The 21,265-nt window shown below is 40.6% G+C and overlaps 1 protein-coding gene and 1 long non-coding RNA gene across 3 annotated transcripts in view; one reads left to right on the top strand and one right to left on the bottom strand.

Annotated features, from left to right (window-relative positions):
- The window catches only part of TANGO6 (transport and golgi organization 6 homolog), a 176,946-nt gene that overhangs the window by 36,843 nt on the left and 118,838 nt on the right, over window positions 1-21,265 (bottom strand). For both annotated transcript variants that reach the window (XM_040633505.1, XM_040633506.1), the window contains exon 16: window positions 6,214-6,365. In XM_040633505.1, coding sequence (XP_040489439.1) covers window positions 6,214-6,365 — 152 coding nt within the window. The remainder of the gene's footprint in view (window positions 1-6,213; window positions 6,366-21,265) is intronic.
- On the top strand, window positions 690-20,236 carry LOC103673620. Its single transcript, XR_005835614.1, has 4 exons — window positions 690-1,223; window positions 16,738-16,865; window positions 17,100-17,250; window positions 19,697-20,236. It is a non-coding gene; the product is annotated as an uncharacterized LOC103673620 (long non-coding RNA).

The raw sequence follows: 21,265 nt of genomic DNA, 5'->3' as shown, positions 1-21,265 counted from the left end.
TGAAAATGCCTATCAAGATTTGGTTTCAGGGGCACCTGGGTGGCTTAGTCGGTTAAGCCTTAGTCTACCTTCAGCTCAGGTCACGATCCCGGGTTCCCTGTTCAGCGGAGAGTCTGCTTCTCCCTCTACTCTCCCCAACTGGTTTGTGATCTCTCTCTCTCAAATAAATTAATAAAATCTTAAAAAAAAAAAAAGATTCAGTTTCAAGCAACATAGCTCTTGACAAGGAAAAGGAGAAATAGGGGGAAATAATAATGCTCTTCAAACAGGTTAAAGCTTGACATCAACAGAGAAGAAAAACCTGAATTTCCAGTACAGAGACTGATGGGTTGATCCTATCCTTTATATTCCTCCCTACCAGCAAATACCATCACAGTACAGACAGTGCCCAAATGTGGACCACCCAATAGGTAGGACAGCTTTCTTGAGAGGCCCAAGAGCTACAGCTATGACCACCGGATCTGATCATGTTAGAAGAGACTATGGTGGTTAGTTTGTTCAATTTTACATCAAAACAGATGACATGGGGCACCTGGGTAGCTCAGTCAGTTAAGTCGCCCGACTCTTGATTTCGGCTCAGGTCATGATCTCGGGGTCGTGGGACTGAGCTCAGCATAGGGCTCCACACTCAGCGGGGAGTCTGCTTGGGATTCTCTCTCTCCCTCCCTGCCCCTCCCCTCACTGCACATGTGCACACATATTCTCTCAAAAAGAAATAAATGTAAGTTAGGTCATTTCATTCTTCTGCTTTGCCTTCCCAAATCACTCAAAATAAAAGCCAAAGTCCTTACAAAGCCCCACTTAGACTGCCACCACCTCTCTGACACACTGGCCTTACTGTTCAGTAGCATGTCAAGCATGCACCTGCCTCAGGGCTTCTGTACTTGTAGCTCCCCGCACCTAGAATGCTCTCTTCCCAGGTAGCTGCCTGGATCAGCCCCTTGCTTCCTTCCGGTCTTATCTCAAATGTCACTCATCAGTGAAGCTTTTCCTGTTCATCCAAGTTCACACATCATAACAAGCTCCCTTTGTGCCCCTTCCCTCACTAGATTTATTTCCTTAGCACTCACTCCATCTGACACAGGATTTGTTTACTTCCTTGCTTGTTACCCACTTCTCCATTCTAGAACATCAGCTACATAAGGAAAGGAACTTCGTTGTGTTCACAGCTGGATCCCCACCATCTGGCACACAGCTTGGCTGTAGTCCCATACTGTCACAGAGTAAGTGCTCAATAAACTTCTGTTGAATGTGTAAACAAAATAAATGAAGAACTACTTAAGAACCATGCCCAATATCCCACTTTTTCCATTTGAATGGACAAGAGCAGGCTGACTACATGAGGGCTCAGTGGCTGAAATACTAAGGCTGTCAGGTGTCCAACCATGTTCAAACTTGTAGTCCACCCAAGGCAGCTGGTTTGGCACTGATGACATGGCAAGCGTGGGATGCTACATAAGAAGGAACATCTAAAAAGAAGAGACGAAATTATGTGGGATGGAAACACCTGGTTTTTCAAATCAGAGGGAATATATTGCCTTCTGAAGTTTCATTGCCAAAAGCAATGGAGCTGCATGACCCTTCCTGTCAGTAGCTTTACTTATATGGCAATACTGTTCCTTTCTAAGGCACAAAAGCAATCTCTTTTTTTGGCACAAAAGCAATCTTATAAATGAACTGAAAACATTTATTGGGAGACAATCTAGAGCATGGTTAAGAGCATGGATGCTGGAACCACCTGCGTACATTCAAATCCCAGCCCTACACTTCCTATCTGTATGACCTTGGCAACTTATTTAATTTCTCTGTGCCTCAGTTTCCTTTTTGAGAACTGGATCAGTTGACATATACAAGGTACTCAGAGAAGTATTAAGTGCTTACTATTATTACTATTTTTAAAACGTGTAGGAACCAGTCTTCCCAAAGAAGCCTTACCCCCCTCTTCATTCAATACTAATCAACAAAGTCTGAGCACCCACTATATGCCAAGCACTGCGATAGGTGCTAGGGGGTATGCACAGGTAAATGAAGACGGGCGCTGCCCTCATTGGGCTCCCAGCTTATTAGTGATCATAAACACTCCTGGGATTCATGTTTCAAGGAGTCCAGGTCTCAAGAAGTGGGGCAGGGGCTGGCCAGGCAGGTGCCCCCAGAATAGCAGCTCCTCACATGAATGTGGAGGTAGAAACAAAAGGAAGTGTTAGCACCCATGGTAAGCAAACAGCCTACTACCTATTCACGCTTCATTTCTGAAGGCTTAATAAGCAATCCCAGATTCTTGCTGGGAGCCAGGAAGCTGTAAAGCTAATAAGCCCCTCATGATGTAGCCCCTGTCCGCCTCTCTTGCCTCAGCTCTGCCACCAACTATCCTCCCAACCCCATCCCTTCACTTCTGACTTTCAGATCTTCCAACAGTTCTTCAAACATGCCAGGCTGTCCCACAGCTCAGTGCCTTTGCACAAGCTGTCCCCTCTGCTGAAACACCTTCTACGGCTACCCAATTTCTACCTGTCCTCAAGATTCGGGTCCAAGAGTCTCTTCCTCTAGCACGTCTTTGTCAACACTCAACCCTGACTGAGGGGCTCCTAAAATGTGTTCCTACAGCACTTACCACAAAGGACAGCAATTGTAGGCATTGACATCTGTGTCTTTTACCAGGTTACCCATGCCTAAAAGGCAAGGCATTATCTTGTAGAGTTTTGTAACCTCGGCCTCTAACAAAGGGCTTGGCACACTGCTAGGTGTTGGGTAAATGTACAACTGGGAACATCTGAAGGACGCTGGTTACCCCTGTTCTCTCATTTCCTTGCTGCCATGCTTGGCACTGTCATCATCAGCCTCCTTCAAATGACCAAAATGCTCCTTAAAGAAGAACCTTAATAAAAAAAAATCTTTATTCAAATATCACCTTTTCAAATGAGGTTCACCTTGAATACTCTATTTCACATTGCAACCTCCCCTCCACCTGACTCTACAATGCTGGCCACCCCATCCTCCTCTACTTTTTCTTATTTTTCACATATACGTTGTCTCTAGATCCTGGTTAACAATCCTGCAGTGTAGGTATTTTAATTTCCCCCCTTTTCTCTTCGCAATCTCTACCCTCTCCGTGCCCAGGGGGCTTGAACTAACGATCCTGAGATCAAGAGTCACACACTCTACCGTTAAGCCAGCCAGACGCTTCTCTAACCCCATTTTGTAAGTAAGAAACTGAGTTCAGAGTCTAAGTCGTGTGCACAAGTGAACGCAGGTAAGTAGGTGGTGGAGCTAGGTCCTCACTGATTCCCATCCCACTTGGGAATTTCATTCTCTCTCAACAGGTCAGGTGGGTCTCCAGAGAGATGACACTTCTTGAATGTTATAAAATCTGCTTTAGCTCAATTTTTCTAATCCATCAAACCAAGAAATTTCTCTAAGGCCCTGATAGGAAATCATATGCCACCAGCATGCTACAGCATGCTACAGTTTCGTTAAGAGAGAAAAAGGGAAGAACAGCCTAGGACTCAAAAAGAAACATGGCCTCATTTTTTTGGTTCATAGAAGATCATGAGGTTCAGGTACCATTTGGGATCACTGGTTTTAGAAAATGTATGGAATCCTGTCAAACCTGAGCTGATCCACCAGGAGATCTGGGATAATCTATCTATCTATCTATCTATCTATCTATCTATCTATCTATTTAAGAGACAGTGATTGAGAGAGAGAGAGGGAGAGAGAAGAGAGAGACAGAAAGAAAGCATGAGCGGTGGGGAGAAGAGGGAGAGCGAGAAGCAGGCTACCCACTGAGCAGGGAGCCTGATGTGGGGCTCAGCCCCAGGACCCTGGGATCATGACCTGAGCTGAAGGCAGATGCTTAACCAACTGAGCCACCCAGGTGCCCTGGGATAAGTTTTTATTCTGTTCACAGCTATGTTTTAAAAATTTTGTGATGCTTGCACAACTCTGTAAATAAACTAAAAGTCGTTGAATTGTACCCTTTAAATAGGTGACTTCCAACTCAACGAAGCTGTTATTAAAAATAGTAATATTTAGGGGCGCCTGGGTGGCTCAGTTGGTTAAGGGTCCAACTCTTGATTTTGGCTCAGGTCACGACCTCAGGGTCGTTGAGATCGAGCCCTGTGTCAGGCTCATGGAGGGCATGGAGCCTGCTTAAGATTCTCTCCTTCTCCCTCTGCCCCTCTCCCCATCCCCATGCTCGCTCTCTCACTAAAAAAAAAAAAAATAAATAAAAAATAATAATAATGATAATATTTGGGTTTTGTTCAGATCACAGTTTACGGTTCAGTTTGGGTTGAGTCATGTGAAGAACCCGAGTAAACAGAGAAAAAATGTGGGAGCCACTTCAATATTTGATCCAGAGAAGTTATAATAGGCTGAAATCTTTAGATATACAACAAAATAGACCTGCAAATGCCTTAAGTGTTACAAGATCATATACTAAAGGACAAGAGATTTGCTAAGCACCATCCAAAACCACTGAAGATCAGGTACCCAACGATTCACACACATGAGACACTCTAAGATTTCAAGTTGGCAATAATTATTTATTTATTTATTATTTATTTATTTATTTTTTAAAAGATTTATTTATTTGACAGGGAGAGATAGCGAGAGAGGGAACACAAGCAGGGGGAGTGGAAGAGGGAGAAGCAGGCCTCTGCGGAGTAGGGAGCCTGATGTGGGGCTCGAGGCAGGGCTCGATCCCAGGAACCTGGGATCATGACCTGAGCCAAAGCCGGATGCTTAATGACTGAGCCACCCAGGCACCCCTGTTATTTCTAAGTTATTTAAAAAAAGATACATAAATAGGTGATGGGGATTAAGGAGGGCACTTGCTGTGATGAGCATCGGGTGTTGTATCTAAGTGCTGAATCACTAAATTCTACACCTGAAACTAATATTACACTGTATGTTAACTGGAATTTAAATAAAAGCTTAAAAAAAAAAAAAGTACAAAAACTTGGGCACAGGGATGTGTCCCTCATGGAAGAGCTAAAGGAGAGGAAATGATTGATGGATAAATTTCTTCAAAGTCCAAAGGTGGAATTTAAGGACATGAATAGCCTTTATTATCAATAAAACAAAGCCTATAAAGCTCAGGAATCAGGAAATGCCATAAATTCAAGTGTATAGATATATACATGAGTGTATTTCTCTGCTTATTCGCAAGACACAATCACCAGACATCAAAGAAAATTCCTTCTCACTAAGAACTTCTTAATATTTGTTGTTCAATATGGTCAGCCTTAGCATACTGAATACTGGAAAAGAAGCCAGAATTATTACAGTTTTGTAAGTTTTTGTTGGGGGAAAGTTATGTGCTCTATATGAGAAATCTGATCTCTCACAAATAAAAAAATAATATAAACTGTGTTTTATTTATATATTTGTAATTTACATGCCACCTTCTTCCAAGTAAAGGTTTAAGACAGTCAAGGACATTGGTAATAAAGACTCCTGGCCGCATATTAACTGGTCTTTTTCTGTCCAGCATCATCTTTAAATAACAGAGTGCCTAGCATATAGTAGGTAGTCAAGATATATGTTAATATGCTGATGACTAAATAAACACAAGGGCAAATATAAAATCTAAGAAGCTAGAGGAAGATGTTCGTAGAGGACAACAGCAAGATGCACATTCCATCAACTCAGAAACCCTAAAACCAGGACTGTCCAGTGCCAACATCCTGTAGGGCTATTATTTTGGCTGCCCATTCAACCTTTACATACTATGTACCAAGTACTGGGTGTAAAGTGGTGAACAAAACATGGAACTTAATTAGTCTTTGTGGGTAAATAACCTCATCCCCCTGAATTACAGGGCACCTCTGACCAAAGAGGGCCAATTAGAATATTTGCCTGAGATTTTTCTGTGAACAGAGATGAAACTCACAGATGGCCCACAGACCCAGGTTTAAGTTCCATCTGCTCTTGCTCGAGGTATCTTCAACTCTGTTAGCTATCTTGAAATCTTTATAATAAATCCTCTTTTAATGCATAAGGTAAATTAAAGGTGACTTCCTGTCACTTGCAATAAAAAAATTCTTATGAATATAACTTTCAATACACATGCAAGATTAGTGAGGCCAAGGGAGGTTCAATGACTTATCTGATCTGGGAAAAAACCACACATCTGACTCCCAATCCCCAGCTATATCATAGGTCCAAAAACAAAAAATACAAGCTATAGAGAGAGGAATCAACATGTATCACCTCATGAACCACGGAGCCCAACAGGAAGTCCAGCCTCTGGCACAGTTCTCCAAGGTTCGATAAGCTGCTGGCCCTGTGCACACTATCTGGATCTCTTGCTCCCCTCAGGAAGGTGTGGATCAGAGGTTCTCTGTATTTTGAGACCATATCCCCTACAGAAAAAAAAAGAAAGAAAGAAAGAAATCAAAATCTTTAAAAACAAATTTTCAAGTTCTTAAAGAAGGAATAATGAGGGGCACCTGGGTGGCTCAGTCAGTTAAGCATCTGCCTTCAACTCAGGTCATGATCCCAGGGTTCTGGGCTCTCCTTCTCCCTCTGCCCCTCCCCCAGCTCATGTTCTCTCTCCCTCTCTCTTGCTCTCTCACATAAATAAATAAAATCTTTTTTTCTTCTTAAAGAAGGAATAATGATACTATCACGGTATACCGTATGGTGTTTTATACTTTCAAAGTACTTACAGAACCATTAGAAATCATGCTCTGGGAGAATATTCAATGTCATGTAGGAAGAAGACTAATAATTGACCATTAGACTGAGTGACAATGAGTTGACCCTGACAAGAACAGTTTTGATGGACTGGCAGGGGTGAGAGCATGAGAGAAATTACCGTAAGACAATGCGAAAACTGCACACGGAAAGATCACCTAAGGAGTTTTTCAGCAAAGCAGATCAAGGAAATAGGGTGGCAGCTGGTCAAGGAAGGGGGGTCAGGAAGGTTTCTGTTTTATTTGAAGAAAGGAGAAACAGCACACTAAGACATTCAGAATTGTCATTTTATATATGGAACCAACTTCTTCCTCCACAGGTCTGCCAAGAGCTAAAGCTGCTTTGTCTTGATCTACGTTCTGAGGCTCTAGTTCCAGAACTCAAGTGTAACACTCCACCTTTAGCTTTTTTGTAGCCCTAAGGCTACATGATATCAATAAGGTGACAAAATGGTTTCTGAAGCATTGCTTAAAGTCATCTATTCTTAATCATCGAAATGATAAACCACTAAAAATCACCAACTTGGCCTATCAGGCTCAGCTCAAATGACACATCCTTTATGAAACCTTCCTTGGTTGGCCTTTATTAGTCCTCCTGGGAAATCCCACAGTTCTTTGAACTTAAATCACAAGTCATGTCACTAATGCCTTGATTCCTACATATTGGCAGCCTCTCTCGTTAGACTATAAATTCCTTGAGGGTAAAACTTTGTTTCCATCAGTTCTTAGTAACATTTGTATGTGCTAGTTACTCAACAAATGCTAACGTTGAATTGAATTCATTACTTTATTCAACAAAACAAAATTACGTGCTAGGTATCATGCTAGTGTTCTAGGGATAAAATATATAAACATAATCTTTACCCTCTAAGAAGCCCAAAGTTTAGGTGGTGGGTACAAATGGATTAAGTACCAACAATTACAGTGTTGTGTGGTAAATGCCCAAATGCCATCACAGAATTGAGCAGAGGTTGCCTGGAGAGCCCAATTTCACTAATCTCAGTCACGCTGGAATGGGGAGGAGGAGGTGGTTTGTTTTGATTTTGTTTTCCCTCAAGGTCAAGAACACAACGCATTTTCCATACAATATAAGATTAAAGATGAAGGAGAGAATTCTCTAAAATGCCCCCAGTTCCTAATATACTACAGGCAGTCAAAAGACTCACCCCTTGCCCAGTTAACATGAACACGTATTATAGAAACTGAGCAGTGGTAACTCAGCCATAGCCTATTTTCAGAAAAGAGGAGACTTTGTGTCTACTCTAAGACCTAGCATTTGCACTTCTGAATATCAAACCTAAAGAGGTAGCCACATATATACAGAAGGGTATCTGCATAAAGTTTCTACTGCAGAACTGCTAATAGTGAAAAATGAGAAAAATTTAATTAAATATTAATATGGAAGTGGTTAAATAAACATACATATTATGGAATACTATGCAGTCATTAAAAAGAACATTAAAAGTCATTAAAAAGAACTATATGCACTAATCTGGAAAGGTCCCTTAAGACACTATTAAAGCAAAAGGAACTAACAGAACTGGTATCATTCCATTTGTGTACCTAAAACGCACACATGCACCTTCTCTATTAACAAACCGAACATACAAATGAAAATATGGGTATGAAATATACAAATGTACAGAAAAAGGATAGAAAGGATATAGTAAAAGAGAAGGTTTATTTTTTTAAGATTGTATTTATTTATTTGAGGGCGAGCAAGCATGAGTGGGGGTGCAGGGAGGGGCAGAGGGAGAAGAAGCAGCAGACTCCCCATTGAGCAAGGAGCCTGATGCGGGGCTTGATCCCAGAACCTGGAGATCATGACCTGAGCAGAAGGCAGATGCTTAAACGACTGAGCCACCCAGGCGCCCCTGAAGAGAAGGTGTAAATATCTTGTCCACAGAGTGAATACACCCAAGATCAAACTTTGGTAGTTTGACACTTAACTCCTATGATATACTGATTGTATTTAAGATATTTCCAACTAAGAGGAAAACACGTGTTTCTTCTTTTGTGGTGGTACTTTTCCTTTCTGGAGTAAGAAAGGAACTTGCTTGTTCTGTAGTGTGAGAGTTAAGAGATGTGTGCTCTGGGGGAGCCTGGGTGGCTCAGTTGCTTAAGCATCTGACTCTTGATTTCAGCTTGGGTCATGACGTCAGGGTCAGGAGATCAAGCCCTGGGTCGGGCTCCGCACTCAGCGGGGAGTCTGCTTGAGATTCTCTCCCTCTCCCTCTCCCCTTCCCCCTGCTTGCATTTTCTCTCTCTCTCTCTCAAATAAAAAAAAAAAGAGAGAGAGATGTGTGTTTTAGTTTTGGCCCTGCTACCAATTAGCAGTGTGACTTTGGGCAATCTGCTTCTCCTCTCTGGACCAGCTAGAGATAAGGCACTTAGACAAGACCCATCTCTCTGGCCCCTTCCAGTTGTAAGACTCAATGAGTTAATGAGTCACGTTTGGTTTAGTCATCAGGGGAATGAGATTCAGTAGACTGGGAAGGAGGAAGTCATATTTACATTTCTTGAGGAAGGCTGTTGCTGTTAAAGGAATGAAATTTCCTTTTTGGGAAGGAAGGCACAGTTTGGAAATCCGTAAAGAGGGGAAATTGCAGAATGAAAGGTAAGAGCAGATAACAAATAAGTGAATGTTTACCAACGTAGGGGTTTAGAGTTAAAAATGAGTGGTAAAGAAAAGGAACCATGTGCTAAGCAATATAGTAGGCTTGGGGATCCAATCATAAACAAGAAAGACACAGTCCTTTTTTTTTTTTTTAAAGAGAAACATTTCTATGTATTTTATTTATTTATTTTTTAAAGATTTTATTTATTTATTTGATAGAGACAGCCAGCGAGAGAGGGAACACAAGCAGGGGGAGTGGGAGAGGAAGAAACAGGTTCCCAGCGGAGGAGCCTGATGTGGGGCTCGATCCCAGAACACCGGGATCACGCCCTGAGCTGAAGGCAGACGCTTAACTACTATGCCACCCAGGTGCCTCAAGAAAGACACAGTCCTTGAGAAAATTTTAAGAACAACATCAAGAGGTATCTCATTTATTCATCCAGCCAATCTTAGCTTTGTGTTTTTAAGTATTTTTTTGTTTTGTTTTGTTTTGTTTTTTTAGGAAACTCTGCCCCCAACATGGGGCTCGAACTCACGACCCCAAGATCAAAGGTCAGTCACCTGCTCTATCCACTGGGCCAGGGAGGCGCCCCTCATCCAGCAAATCTTAACTGAGTACCTACATTACTCCAAGTTTGTTCTCAGTCTGGAGGTAATAAAACATGTGCAAGAAAGTAAAGGTCCCACCTTCATGAAGCCTACTTCTAGTGGGGGAGAAAGACAATAAACGGTAAATAAATTTTCCTGCAGCAGAAAGGGCTATGAGGAAGAATAAGGAAGGTGTGTAGGGGCTGGGAGGGGGAGACTGAGAGCCAAGGGTGAGGGCTCAGGAAAAAGCTCTCAGAGAAGACCTGAAGGAACAAGTCGTGAAGACTGTGGGGGACAGCGAAGAGTAAGTGGACAACAGAAGTTTGATACTCAGTGTAGATGTTGTAGAGTTGTTTCTTATCCTGACCTGCCATAAAAGGACATACCAGTACCTTAGCAAAACCACACTTTAACGTTCCATGTATATAAACTCCTGCCCTGCCTGAGCTTCATTCCTGCTTTCAAAATGAGCATCCACTTAACCGCATCTCCACCAACCCATCCCCAAGAGCACCTAAGACCCAAGAGGAGCAGCCAGGAGGAAGGTCAGCATCTCAAGAGCCCTGCACTGTACTCCATCAGCGGGCTCTGCGCCCACTCGCTCCTTTGTTGTCAGGTTTGGGGCTAGAAGAGCTGGAACACTGTATCCGCTCTGTGCTTCTCGAAGTGCCCTGCCGTCATGTTCTCTGCAACCTGATCTCCCTTAGAGCTCACACACAGCCTCAGTCTGTCACACTCTTGCTAGATCCTGCTCTTCTTCATGGATCTACATCTCTGCTCCCATTTCCTGGGGGCCACTGCTTGCCCCTGACTAATCCTCCCTCCCCTTAACTCCTACCCTGCTGTGTGGTTAGTTTCTCAAGACTGTACTGGATTCTAGTCTCCAGGCTGGGGGTCAGTCCTGACCAGGTTTCTACGTAGAACAATGAATGCATGTAGTTAGAGAATATAGCTTCCAGGGCTGCAATCTGACACAGCCAGAGATTTTGAAGATCCTACATAAATTGTTCTTAATTTTAGCTTTAGGGATCCCTATATGTCACATTTTATTATGCACATCACATTGGCACTCTCCCATTCTTCCTTGCAAATAGCACTCTAATTTTGTTCACATATCCACCATCCCCCCTGCCCCAACCATCACCCATGTGATTCAGGCTAACGTCTTCAAGGGTCTAAATGAATCATGGTAGACACATCCCCTTGCCTTAACTGGTTTATATATGGGCATGTGACCTAGTCTGAATAATGAGGTGTGAAGGAAAATCTGCCGAAGACATATAACCTCTGCTATGATAACACCTTAGAGTTACTGCAGCCAACTCGAAACCATGAAGGACCAGAGGGTGAAGTCAATAGCTGAGGCTGGCAAAGCAGAAAAATGAAAGGAATCTGGGTCTTGAATGATCTCAAGAAGCCAAAAAATTAACCAGTCCTGGACTCTTTGTTTTGTGCAATGATTCATTCCTTACTGTTTAAGCCTGTTGAGTTGGGAGTTTCTGTTATCTGCAGCCAAAAGTATTCTAACATATAATATGAAAACTGGAATGTTCTTTAAAATTATAGAGCACTTTGGGGCGCCTGCCTGGCTCAGTTGGAAGAGCATGCAATTCTTGATCTTGGGGTCGTGAGTTCAAGCCCCATGTTGGGTACAGAGATTACTAAAAAAATAAACTTAAAAAAAATTGTAGAGCATTTCTATGTCAGTTCAATGTCTATCAATACAAAGGCAGAAAAATTAGATTTGCCAAAACAAAGGAACTTAAGACAGTATATGGTTTTTAAAGTGTTGAAAACCAATTTCGTAACAAAATAAAAAAATTAAGCCCAATAATTTTCTTTCTTCTAATTGCAATTTTAATTGGGACAAAAGTGTAGTACACGGCATGACTCTTATATCACTATATATATATATATATGACTTTCCCAAAGAGCTTAGTCATCCTTATACATCTGCCAACCTATTAAAAAAAAAAGGTGAGTAACTATTTACAGTAGTAGTTCATGTGAAGGGGTTATATGCTGAGTGTATTTCGCAACTATTGACTAACCCATTTTATTAGGAACCAAAACCTTGGGCTCTGGGACACCTGCTACTATTCCTTAGTTTCTGATTAAGCAACAAAGTCTCAATTATCCCATCTGGGAGGGGCTGGGTTTAGGGTTTGGTTTTTTTGTTGCTTTTTGTGTTATTGGTTTTGTTTTTTTATTCTTCTTTATCCAGATGAGATGTTCTTGTTGCTTCAATTGAAACTTATTTGAACCACAAGATTCCAAAATCCTAATTCACCTTTTGTCGTTAAGATAGCATATACCTGCCCCCTGACAATAGCAAACATTCATTACCATCCTGTTAGGTTGTCCCCTTAAAAAGATGCTTATTATATGGCTTTTACCAAAAAATGGTATTGATTTCTGAATCTCCTCACCCCCATATTCAGAAAGTACTCACCATGGAGTACAATATTTAGACTAAGAGCTAGCTACCCATGAGGACTGAAATTAGAGAGACCATCATCTTTTCCTCAGCCATTTCTGAATGGCTTCAGGGAAATGAACACAGTAAATCCAACCTCACTTTTAAAAATTTACTCAAGTAGGGGGCGCCTGGGTGGCACAGCGGTTGAGCGTCTGCCTTCGGCTCAGGGTGTGATCCTGGCGTTGTGGGATCGAGCCCCACACAGGCTCCTCTGCTATGAGCCTGCTTCTTCCTCTCCCACTCCCCCTGCTTGTGTTCCCTCTCTCGCTGGCTGTCTCTAACACTGTCGAATAAATAAATAAAATCTTTAAAAAAAAAAATTTACTCAAGTAGATGCTAGTCAGAGAGGTTTTCTTAGTTCAGCTCTAATGACTTCTACTTTGTGCAAAGATGATGACAACACCTGGCTATTTGCATTTCCATACTCTTCTCAGGAAATCAGCAATAATCAACCTTACTGAGAAGCACACAGCTGTGTGTTCAAGGAAGCAAGTGAAGGATCTAGATTGGTCTGAACAAACTTATAAAAACGAGTTGCTTTGGAAGGTGAAAAATCAACTGCATAGTGAAAAGAAAGAAGAAAATTTTTTTTACCGGCCTATGACTTACTTGTATCAATTATCATCTATGTGAAAAGATTCTTTTCATATATTAGGATTTGGAAGATTTTTATCAAGCTTTTCAATGGAACTTTCAAGTCCACACTGACAGATTCATTTATGAGATCCCATCTTCTTTCACAGAAGAGCTGAGATGACTTGCAACAAGAGACACTTATGTCGTGGAAGAACGCTATCAACTCTGAATTAACACAATCACTTCTGGAGCCAGAGGACCAGCTGATTTCAAGGGCTCAACTATTCCCCTAGTTAACTGAAACAGGTCCTAAAAGTGAAATTGAGAAAACGTGAGCGAGAAAGAAAATGCCACCCTTAGCCAAATCCTTACACTAGCCTATTAAAACTCCATTATTAATGTCTGGGGACTCCTCTATTTCTTCTTTCCTTCCTCCCTTCTGTCCTTTTCCTTTAATTAAAAAAAAAAAATTGTGGAGGCATAGAAATGAACACAGATAAAACCATTCCTAAGTACTCTATCTACCAATAGGAAGTAACTAAGAAATATCCTATCCTGCTGGTTAAGCTGTGGCTGAGTAAAACCAGTTATATTTTTCAAAGAATGAATGATCACTTACAGCCTGCACTCCTCTGTAATCAGAAGTTTAGGTGCACTCTGAGTGATGTTTTAGTCCAATGTTTCTCAAACACAAACATGGGCACTGAAATTGTGCAGTGCGACTTGATTATAATGTGAATCCAGGTGATTCAAAATTATCAGTAAGATGAAAATGCAACATTTAAAAAATCCTTTTTTAAAAATTCTTTTAGAAAATTCACAGACCCCTGAAATATATCAGAATTTAATCTCCAAGCTTCAGTTAGAGAACTGCCCTTCCAACTAGCCAATTTAATGAAAACATTTAATATGTACTATTATGGGCAAGGGATTCCACAGGGCACTAGAGATTGAGAGATGAAGTAGATTTAGTTCTTCTTTTTTTTTTTAAGTAGGCTCCACTCCCAGTGTGGAGCCCAACGTGGGGCTTGGCCTTATGACCTTGAGATCAAGAGTTGCATTCCACCGAGTCAGTCAGCCAGGTGCCTCCCACCCCCATTTTAATAGACTATTTTTAAGAGCAGTTTTAGGTTCACAGCAACATTGGACAGAAAGTACAAAGTTCCCATATACTCCCTTCCCCTCTCTTTCCCCAGACTCCCCCACTAGCAACATCCTGCACCAGACCCAGACATTTGTTTCAACTGATGGATCGATATGAACACAGCATTATCACCTAAAGCCCAGAGTTTACATTAAGGTTCGCTCTGGTGATGTATACTGCATGGGTTGACAAATGTATACGACATGTATCCAGCATTATAGTATCATACAGAAGAGCTTCACTGACCTAAAGATCCTCTGTGCTCTGCCTATTCATCTCTCCTTCTGGGCTAACCCCTGGCGACTACTGATCTTACTGTCTCCATAGTTTTGCCTTTTCCAGAATGTCCTATTGTTCCAACAATATCATACAGAATGTAGACTTGGCTTCTTTCACTTAGTAATAGGCTCTTAAGGTTTCTCCATGTCTTTTCATGGCTTGATCACTCATTTCTTTTATATGCTGAAAAAATTCCACTGTCTGGGTATACCACAATCTATTTATCCAATCACCTACTGAAGGACATCTTGGATGCTTCCAAGTTTTGGCAATTATGAATTAAGCTGCTATAAACATACACAGGCAAGTTTTTGTGCAGATATACGTTTTCAGCTCATTTGGGTAAATACTAAGGAGCATGATTGCTGGATTATATGGTAAGAATATGTTTAGTTTTATATGAAACTGCCAAACTGGCTTTCCAAGTGGTTGAAACATTTTGCATTAGCAGTTCCCTACTGTTCAAATCCTTAACTTCATGCCCCCCAGGATGTGACCCTGCCTATTTCTGGTCATATTCACCTAGCAGATGCCCTTTGTTACAGTCACCTGGTATAGCTAATTTAAAAATATGGTATATACATTCAGTGGAATATTATTTGTCAGTAAAGAGGAATGAGGTTCTGATACATGCTGCACCATAGATGAATTCTGAAAACATTAAGTGAAAGAACACAGCCACACAAAAAAACATGGAAAAACATGGAAATGGAAATGACCACAATAAGTAAATCCTTAGAGACACAAAGTACATTTTGATTGCCTGACTGTAATGGGTATAGAATTTCTTTTGGGGTAATGAAATGTCCTAAAATTGATTGTGGTGTTGGTTCACAACCTTGTGAACACGCACAAAAAATTCTGAACTGTACGCTGTAAATGGGTGCATGGTATGGTATATGAATTATATCTCAATAAAGCTGCTTTTTTAAAAAGCAAGTTTTGGAATGTAGGAGGGGTAGGAGGACTAGAGAATCTATTTTACAATAAAGCTGGAAAAAAGAACATATAAAAATCTTCACATACTAGAAGAGAAGAGGTATATATAAGAAGAATCGGATATAAAACATACTTCTGCCTTCTAAAAGCTAAGAGACCAAATCGCGGGGAATTCCACGGACAAATCACAATGCCTGCTCCCCTCAAACATGAGGCAGGAGACCCGGATTCTTTGATGATATGCCCACTACAGAAACCAGATCCTGACCTTGACCACCAATGAAGCAGAACCCAGAGCTTTCTCTCCTTTGTGAATGGCATTGCTTCTGCCAGCAATTTGCTTCCGTATTTGTCAGTAAAAGATGGTGCCAATACAATTTCAGTCTTTACTACTTCAGAGCTGGCAGTTTAAGGAGTGACATTTTTTAAAAACCTTCTAAATTAACTTTCACTGCATCAGTTGTTTTTTTTTTTTAATATTTAGTGTAATTCAAAAGTCTCTTAAAAGAGGCAAGAAAAATATTGAAGATTTAAACCTAGAGGTCCTTGTATATAGTTAGCCATTTGGTCCCATATCCCATCTCAAGGTATGGCTGTGCCAAACCACATTTGACAAACATTAACCCAAAGAGAGTTAAGACCTCCTGCAAATATTTAAAAACCTTTGTGCTCCAGCCTTTTTATTTTGTCTAAATCAAATCTCTTCTGCTTTTTATTTCCCTTCCCTGTATGGACTGGACTCAAGTGGAGATAGAGAAGGGTCTTTTTGTGCATATCTTTGAATCTTAATCTTATCTTTACAAGCTCCCAGATCTCAATTACAGTGTTTAAATCCCCCTCTGTAATCCAACCAGTTCAAGTATGTTCTTCCTCTCTCCAAGATGGTACTTTCCGTACTTTCAGTTTTTGTATTAGATTTTTGGGGAGAAAAAAAAAAGTAAAGGTGCAAGACAGTTAAATGATACAATACACACTTAATTTCACTAAATTAGGGCACCTGGGTGGCTCAGTCAGTTAAGCAACTGCCTTCAGCTCAGGTCATGATCCCAAAGTCCCAGGATCAAATCCCACGTGGGGCTCCCTGCTTGGTGCAGGGTCTGCTTCTCCCTCTGACCTTCCCTCCTCTCGTGCTCTCTCTCTCTCAAATAAATAAATAAGACCTTAAAAAAATTTTTTTTCACTAAATTAGTTACCAAAAAAGGATAGAGAGAAACTACTTTCCTCTCATCTTGAATTCCCATTTATTCTGGAACAAAAGTGATCCTTAGGGGTAACATCATGGACAGCCACATGCCCTCCCAGAAATATTGCTGCTGATCCAGTCAGTGAGGAAAGAGGAGACAAAAGAGAAATCTAATTCTGTTCATGTACCCTATTATCTCTTCCTTAACATCTGTTCATTTTTCTTTCATTTCAGAACCCAGAACTCTACTTCACTAATGAAAGGACGACAGCGGGGAACTACCAGTTGCTTGTAACACCTCATGCATACAAGTTATTGCTATGTGTGGACCAGAGTCAGCAGAGATCATAATTTCTGTCAAGGTCAGAAGGAGATCCGATTGACAGGGCAGATCCTGACAGGCAGGATTTCCCCTCCAAAAGCATTTAGAGAATTAAATAATTTAAATGCAATTAATTTTTGATGAAATTCATCATTAAAAAAACTTATAGGTAAATTTTGATCTATTAACAACAATTACCTTTCAGCCTTGAATTACCCCTGCAGCTCTGGGGAAATCATCTCTTTTCTGATTTCAGTTTCCTTCCCCCACATAGCCCTTTGTGAACAGGGGAGAGATTTTAGTGAAGAACAATTTTGCAGCTACAGATACAAAATGCCTTGGAATAAAACAGTGTTGTACTTGCAAGCCTCTTCATCTGCAAAGCCCTGTGTGCCTACTATCTTGTTGGCTCACCAGAATTTGAGGTAGGTAGAAAAAAAATCCTATTAACTCTGTATTACAAACAAGGAAAGAAAAGTTGAAAACAGGCTAATCCCAGGTCACGCAGCTACTGAAGAACAGACAAGTTTTCAAAACCAGGCTCCTGTCTCCAGGCAGAGGGCTTTTTCTACTGCCATCAGGACATTTACTTGGCTCTCCATTAAGATCAGCAGGAACTTCCGTTCTGAAACAAAGGACACAAATGTGGCCAACTGATTCCCCCCTGCATCTCTGACATTTCAGTCCTTGCAATTTTTCTCTTTCTCTGTTTAACCTTATAAAGCATAGGCAGAAGAGAAGCCAGGGACTTAGTCCTTAAAACAGTGCATAAGCAATAGGGTGTAACGGGGATAAGTTCCTCTGGTCCATGGGCAAACACCAGACTTGTCACTTTATTGTCTTGTATAGTGGCAGGAATCCTATTAATTCTAGCCTCTAGAGAAGAACAAAAAAAAATTCCCCTCTTCTTTCCCATCTTCAAGGTGGAAAGAACGGAACACTTCCGATTTCCTAACAGTAGGAGATGACTGACAAACAACTTTGTGAAAGCTGCTGAACCCCTAAACTTGATGCACATTATTAGGGCACTGCAGCGTGCTGGAGCCAAAGCCACCGTCTAGTCTTGATAGGGCTTGCCAGGGAGGCAGGTCACAATAGTCACTGGGCAAGAATGCTGGCTAGTCCCTGGATACATTTCCCCCTACTGGTGTCTACATGTCAGGACCCACATTTCTCCCTAAGGCTAATTGTTGATCTGTTGCTTCTGGTTTTTCATTCATACTGTTATCCTTTTTAAGGTAATGTAACCAAGACATGACCCTGAGCTATGAGTAGGTTAGCAAAGATTTCTGGGGTTCTTAGCCCTCCCTTTTTTGGGTCTAGTTTCATCGTACCTCATCACACAGCCCACATAAGCAGGGATAGTTTACATGCAAATTGAATGTAGACAGACTTTGACAGGCTTACATGTAACCAGAGGAAGACCCCTGTGCGACAAGTTATTAAATTAAAACAGACTTGTTGTTGCAAGTGACCTCCCAGGCATGTTTTAGAGAGACAGAGAGATCTTCTTGTCTCCGAACAGTTCTTCTATTAGCAAACTGTAGTGCCTCGGAGTCCACTTAAGCATTAGAACTTCATTTCTTTGGACTACACAGCCTCCTTATTAAAAACGCAAAATCATCCCAAGAAGGGCAGCACAACAGGAGGCTGCCATCCACCCCTTAGTAAATATTAATATACCCTCCACCTCTTTTTTACAAACTGGGAAGGAACAAGAAAGATTTGATGGTGGGATAATTTCTGAAATTTGATTACTTTCCACTGATGGTCAAGCCTGGGTAGGGACCTGGAGAGGGACGTTTTAAGTGGAAGGGGAGAAGGGAAAAAGAGTTAAGTGAAGGCACTGGGAGAAGAAGTAGAGACACTACCTCACACTTTGACCTGCACAAGGACGTTTTTCTTTCCTTGTCTTCAAATGACAAAGTGATGTGCAAATAAGAACCACAGATAAATATCTTTGGGGCAAAGTGAAACAATGCACAGGAAATGCTTTGTACCAATGGATTTTTGGCAACTCAATGAACTAAAGTAAAACGGAAACAAAGAAAGTTTGAAATAGGGGATGCCAAGACTTCTATCGTTAGGAATTAACTAGATTACTCATTCTATTTCATCAGCTCATTGAACTTCAAGATTGGTTTAATCAGTATATAAACTATCAGTTTACACAAAGTCACCCTGCAAGGAAAATCTGCAATACTGACTCCACCCCTGTGTGTTACTGACAAGACAAATAGGGTAGTTCTCCGGAAAAGTGTGCCTGAGACAGTAACTGACTTCAGAAATGTGGTGGGATTTTCTTTCTTGAAGGGCGGAATTAACAAAGTAAAGCACAGAAATGTGATCACAAGGAAGGAAAAGTTCCAGGTTTATGATAAGTTATTTTAAAAGATGAAAGAAGAAAAAACTCGATATTTTAAATGAAGGAGACGCTCTTTACAATTTTGTAATGATGAAAGTATTAAGACCATTCTACTGGCTTAATTAATTTAATTTGCTACATAAATGTTCAAACTCGTTAAAACATGCCCAAGTGTTGGTTAGCCTCATAATATTGACAAACACAAATCAGGAAACCTGTGGCCTGAGAATATAAGTTCATGTTTAAATTATTAACAGAACATTCCTCAAGTGCTATGAAATCAGGTCAAACAAAAGGAAAATTAAGTTACAATTTGTTTCCAAAGGGAATACTGTATTTCATTTAGATTGTTGATGTACTCTCTTGTAAGCCCATAAGTCAAAATGAATGCAAGAATCTATTTCAAGATTTGCAAAGAAAGGAGAGAATCAGGTGCTTCTCTGTCCTGTATCCTTTCACATACACACTTTATGATCCAAATTAATGCTTTAATTTGCTCTAAATAGGAACAGGGGAGTGACATGAGAAGACAGAAGTATGAAGACACTGAAAATAAAAACAGCAGAAGAAAACGCTGGAGCATTCATGTACAGTTAATATTGTCATCTTCGAAGAAAGGCAATGGCATCTTGTACCTTCTGAGCCAATGATTCTCGAAGCTGGTGATTTTCAGAAAAGAAATGCAGTATCTACTCAAATATATTTAAAGAGAACTAATTACAAAAGGTTATTTCTGCTGTTTAAAGTTGGGGAGGAAAAGGATTTAAGAATGATCTGGAAAGATGAGTCACTTCCAAAGAGACCCACTGAAAAGAAAGTAGTGAAGGGCTGTCAAAGAAACAGATTTATGTGCTGGGATAATGGTTACCTTAGAATAGAGGTGAGCAGGCTTTTTCTGTAGAGTCAAAGATGAAATACTTTTGGCTTTGAGGGCCATACAATTTCTGGGTAACTACTCAACTTTGTCATTTTGATGCAAAAGTGGCCACAGACTACTAAATAAGCAAATAAGCATGACTGTTTCAATAAAACTTTATTTATGGACACTGAAATTTGCATTTCATAGTCTTACCATATCGCAAAAGATTATTATTTTGCTTCTCCCCCCTCAACCATATAGATTTTATTTTATTTTTTTAAGTAATCTCTACACCCAAAGTGGGGCTCGAACTGACAACCCCAAGATCAAGAGATGCACACTCTATTGACTGAGCCAGCCAGGTGCCCCTCAACCATTTAAAAATGTGAAAATCATTCTTGCTTATATGCTGTGCAAAAGTACACAACAGGCTAGATTTGGCCTCAGGGCTGTAGTTTAGTGATCCCTGCAATTTCCCAACATAAAAGCCCCATGATTTTTTTGTTACAGAAATTAATTCCCCATTGCTACTGCAGTCATCAGTGTACATTCTGCTTCTAAGAGTTCATGCCAACATCAGGCAGCTGGTTTTCTAATTTCACAGTATAATTTGGCTTTTATAGTCCCCATATCAATTAAAAGTTTTGATTAAAGGAAATAACAATTTATTTACGGCAGTTGTGATTAAGGGCTCGGACCCAACACCAACTAGCAGTGTGACCTGGGGAAGTCACTAACTCTTCTGAACCTGTTACCTTTTCTATAAAATGGCAGTAATATTAAGAAGAATCACCTTATTGGGCCACTTCAAGCATTATGTGAGAACATGCACAGGAAGTGATGAACAGAGAACCTGGCATGGAAGAAGTCCTCAACTATAATTTGTCTGCTGGAATAAAACAGAATGATCACTTATTTTACTTCTCTGAAGGGCTACTTTCTCAGGGTTGGCCTTGGGAAATGAAGGAATATGATTTACTCACTCAAAAATAACAAGAAGATAATAGCAACCAACATTTCTTCACCCCTTACCATGAAAGACACTGGTTCTGAACACCCTATATATATATATATATATATATTATCTTTCATTACTACCTTATCAGGTAGTTACTATAATTATCCCCATTTTACAGCTAAGTAACAGAGAGATAATGTAACTTGTGCACAAAAACTAAAATGTATTCCAAGGTTAAATCTGTATGTCAAACTCTTA

Source organism: Ursus maritimus, unplaced genomic scaffold (assembly GCF_017311325.1).
Source record: "Ursus maritimus isolate PB19 unplaced genomic scaffold, ASM1731132v1 scaffold_19, whole genome shotgun sequence".
Classification (NCBI taxonomy): domain Eukaryota; kingdom Metazoa; phylum Chordata; class Mammalia; order Carnivora; family Ursidae; genus Ursus; species Ursus maritimus.
The sequence above is the reverse complement of the archived record's forward strand: the minus strand, read 5'-3'. Positions and strand labels throughout refer to the sequence as shown.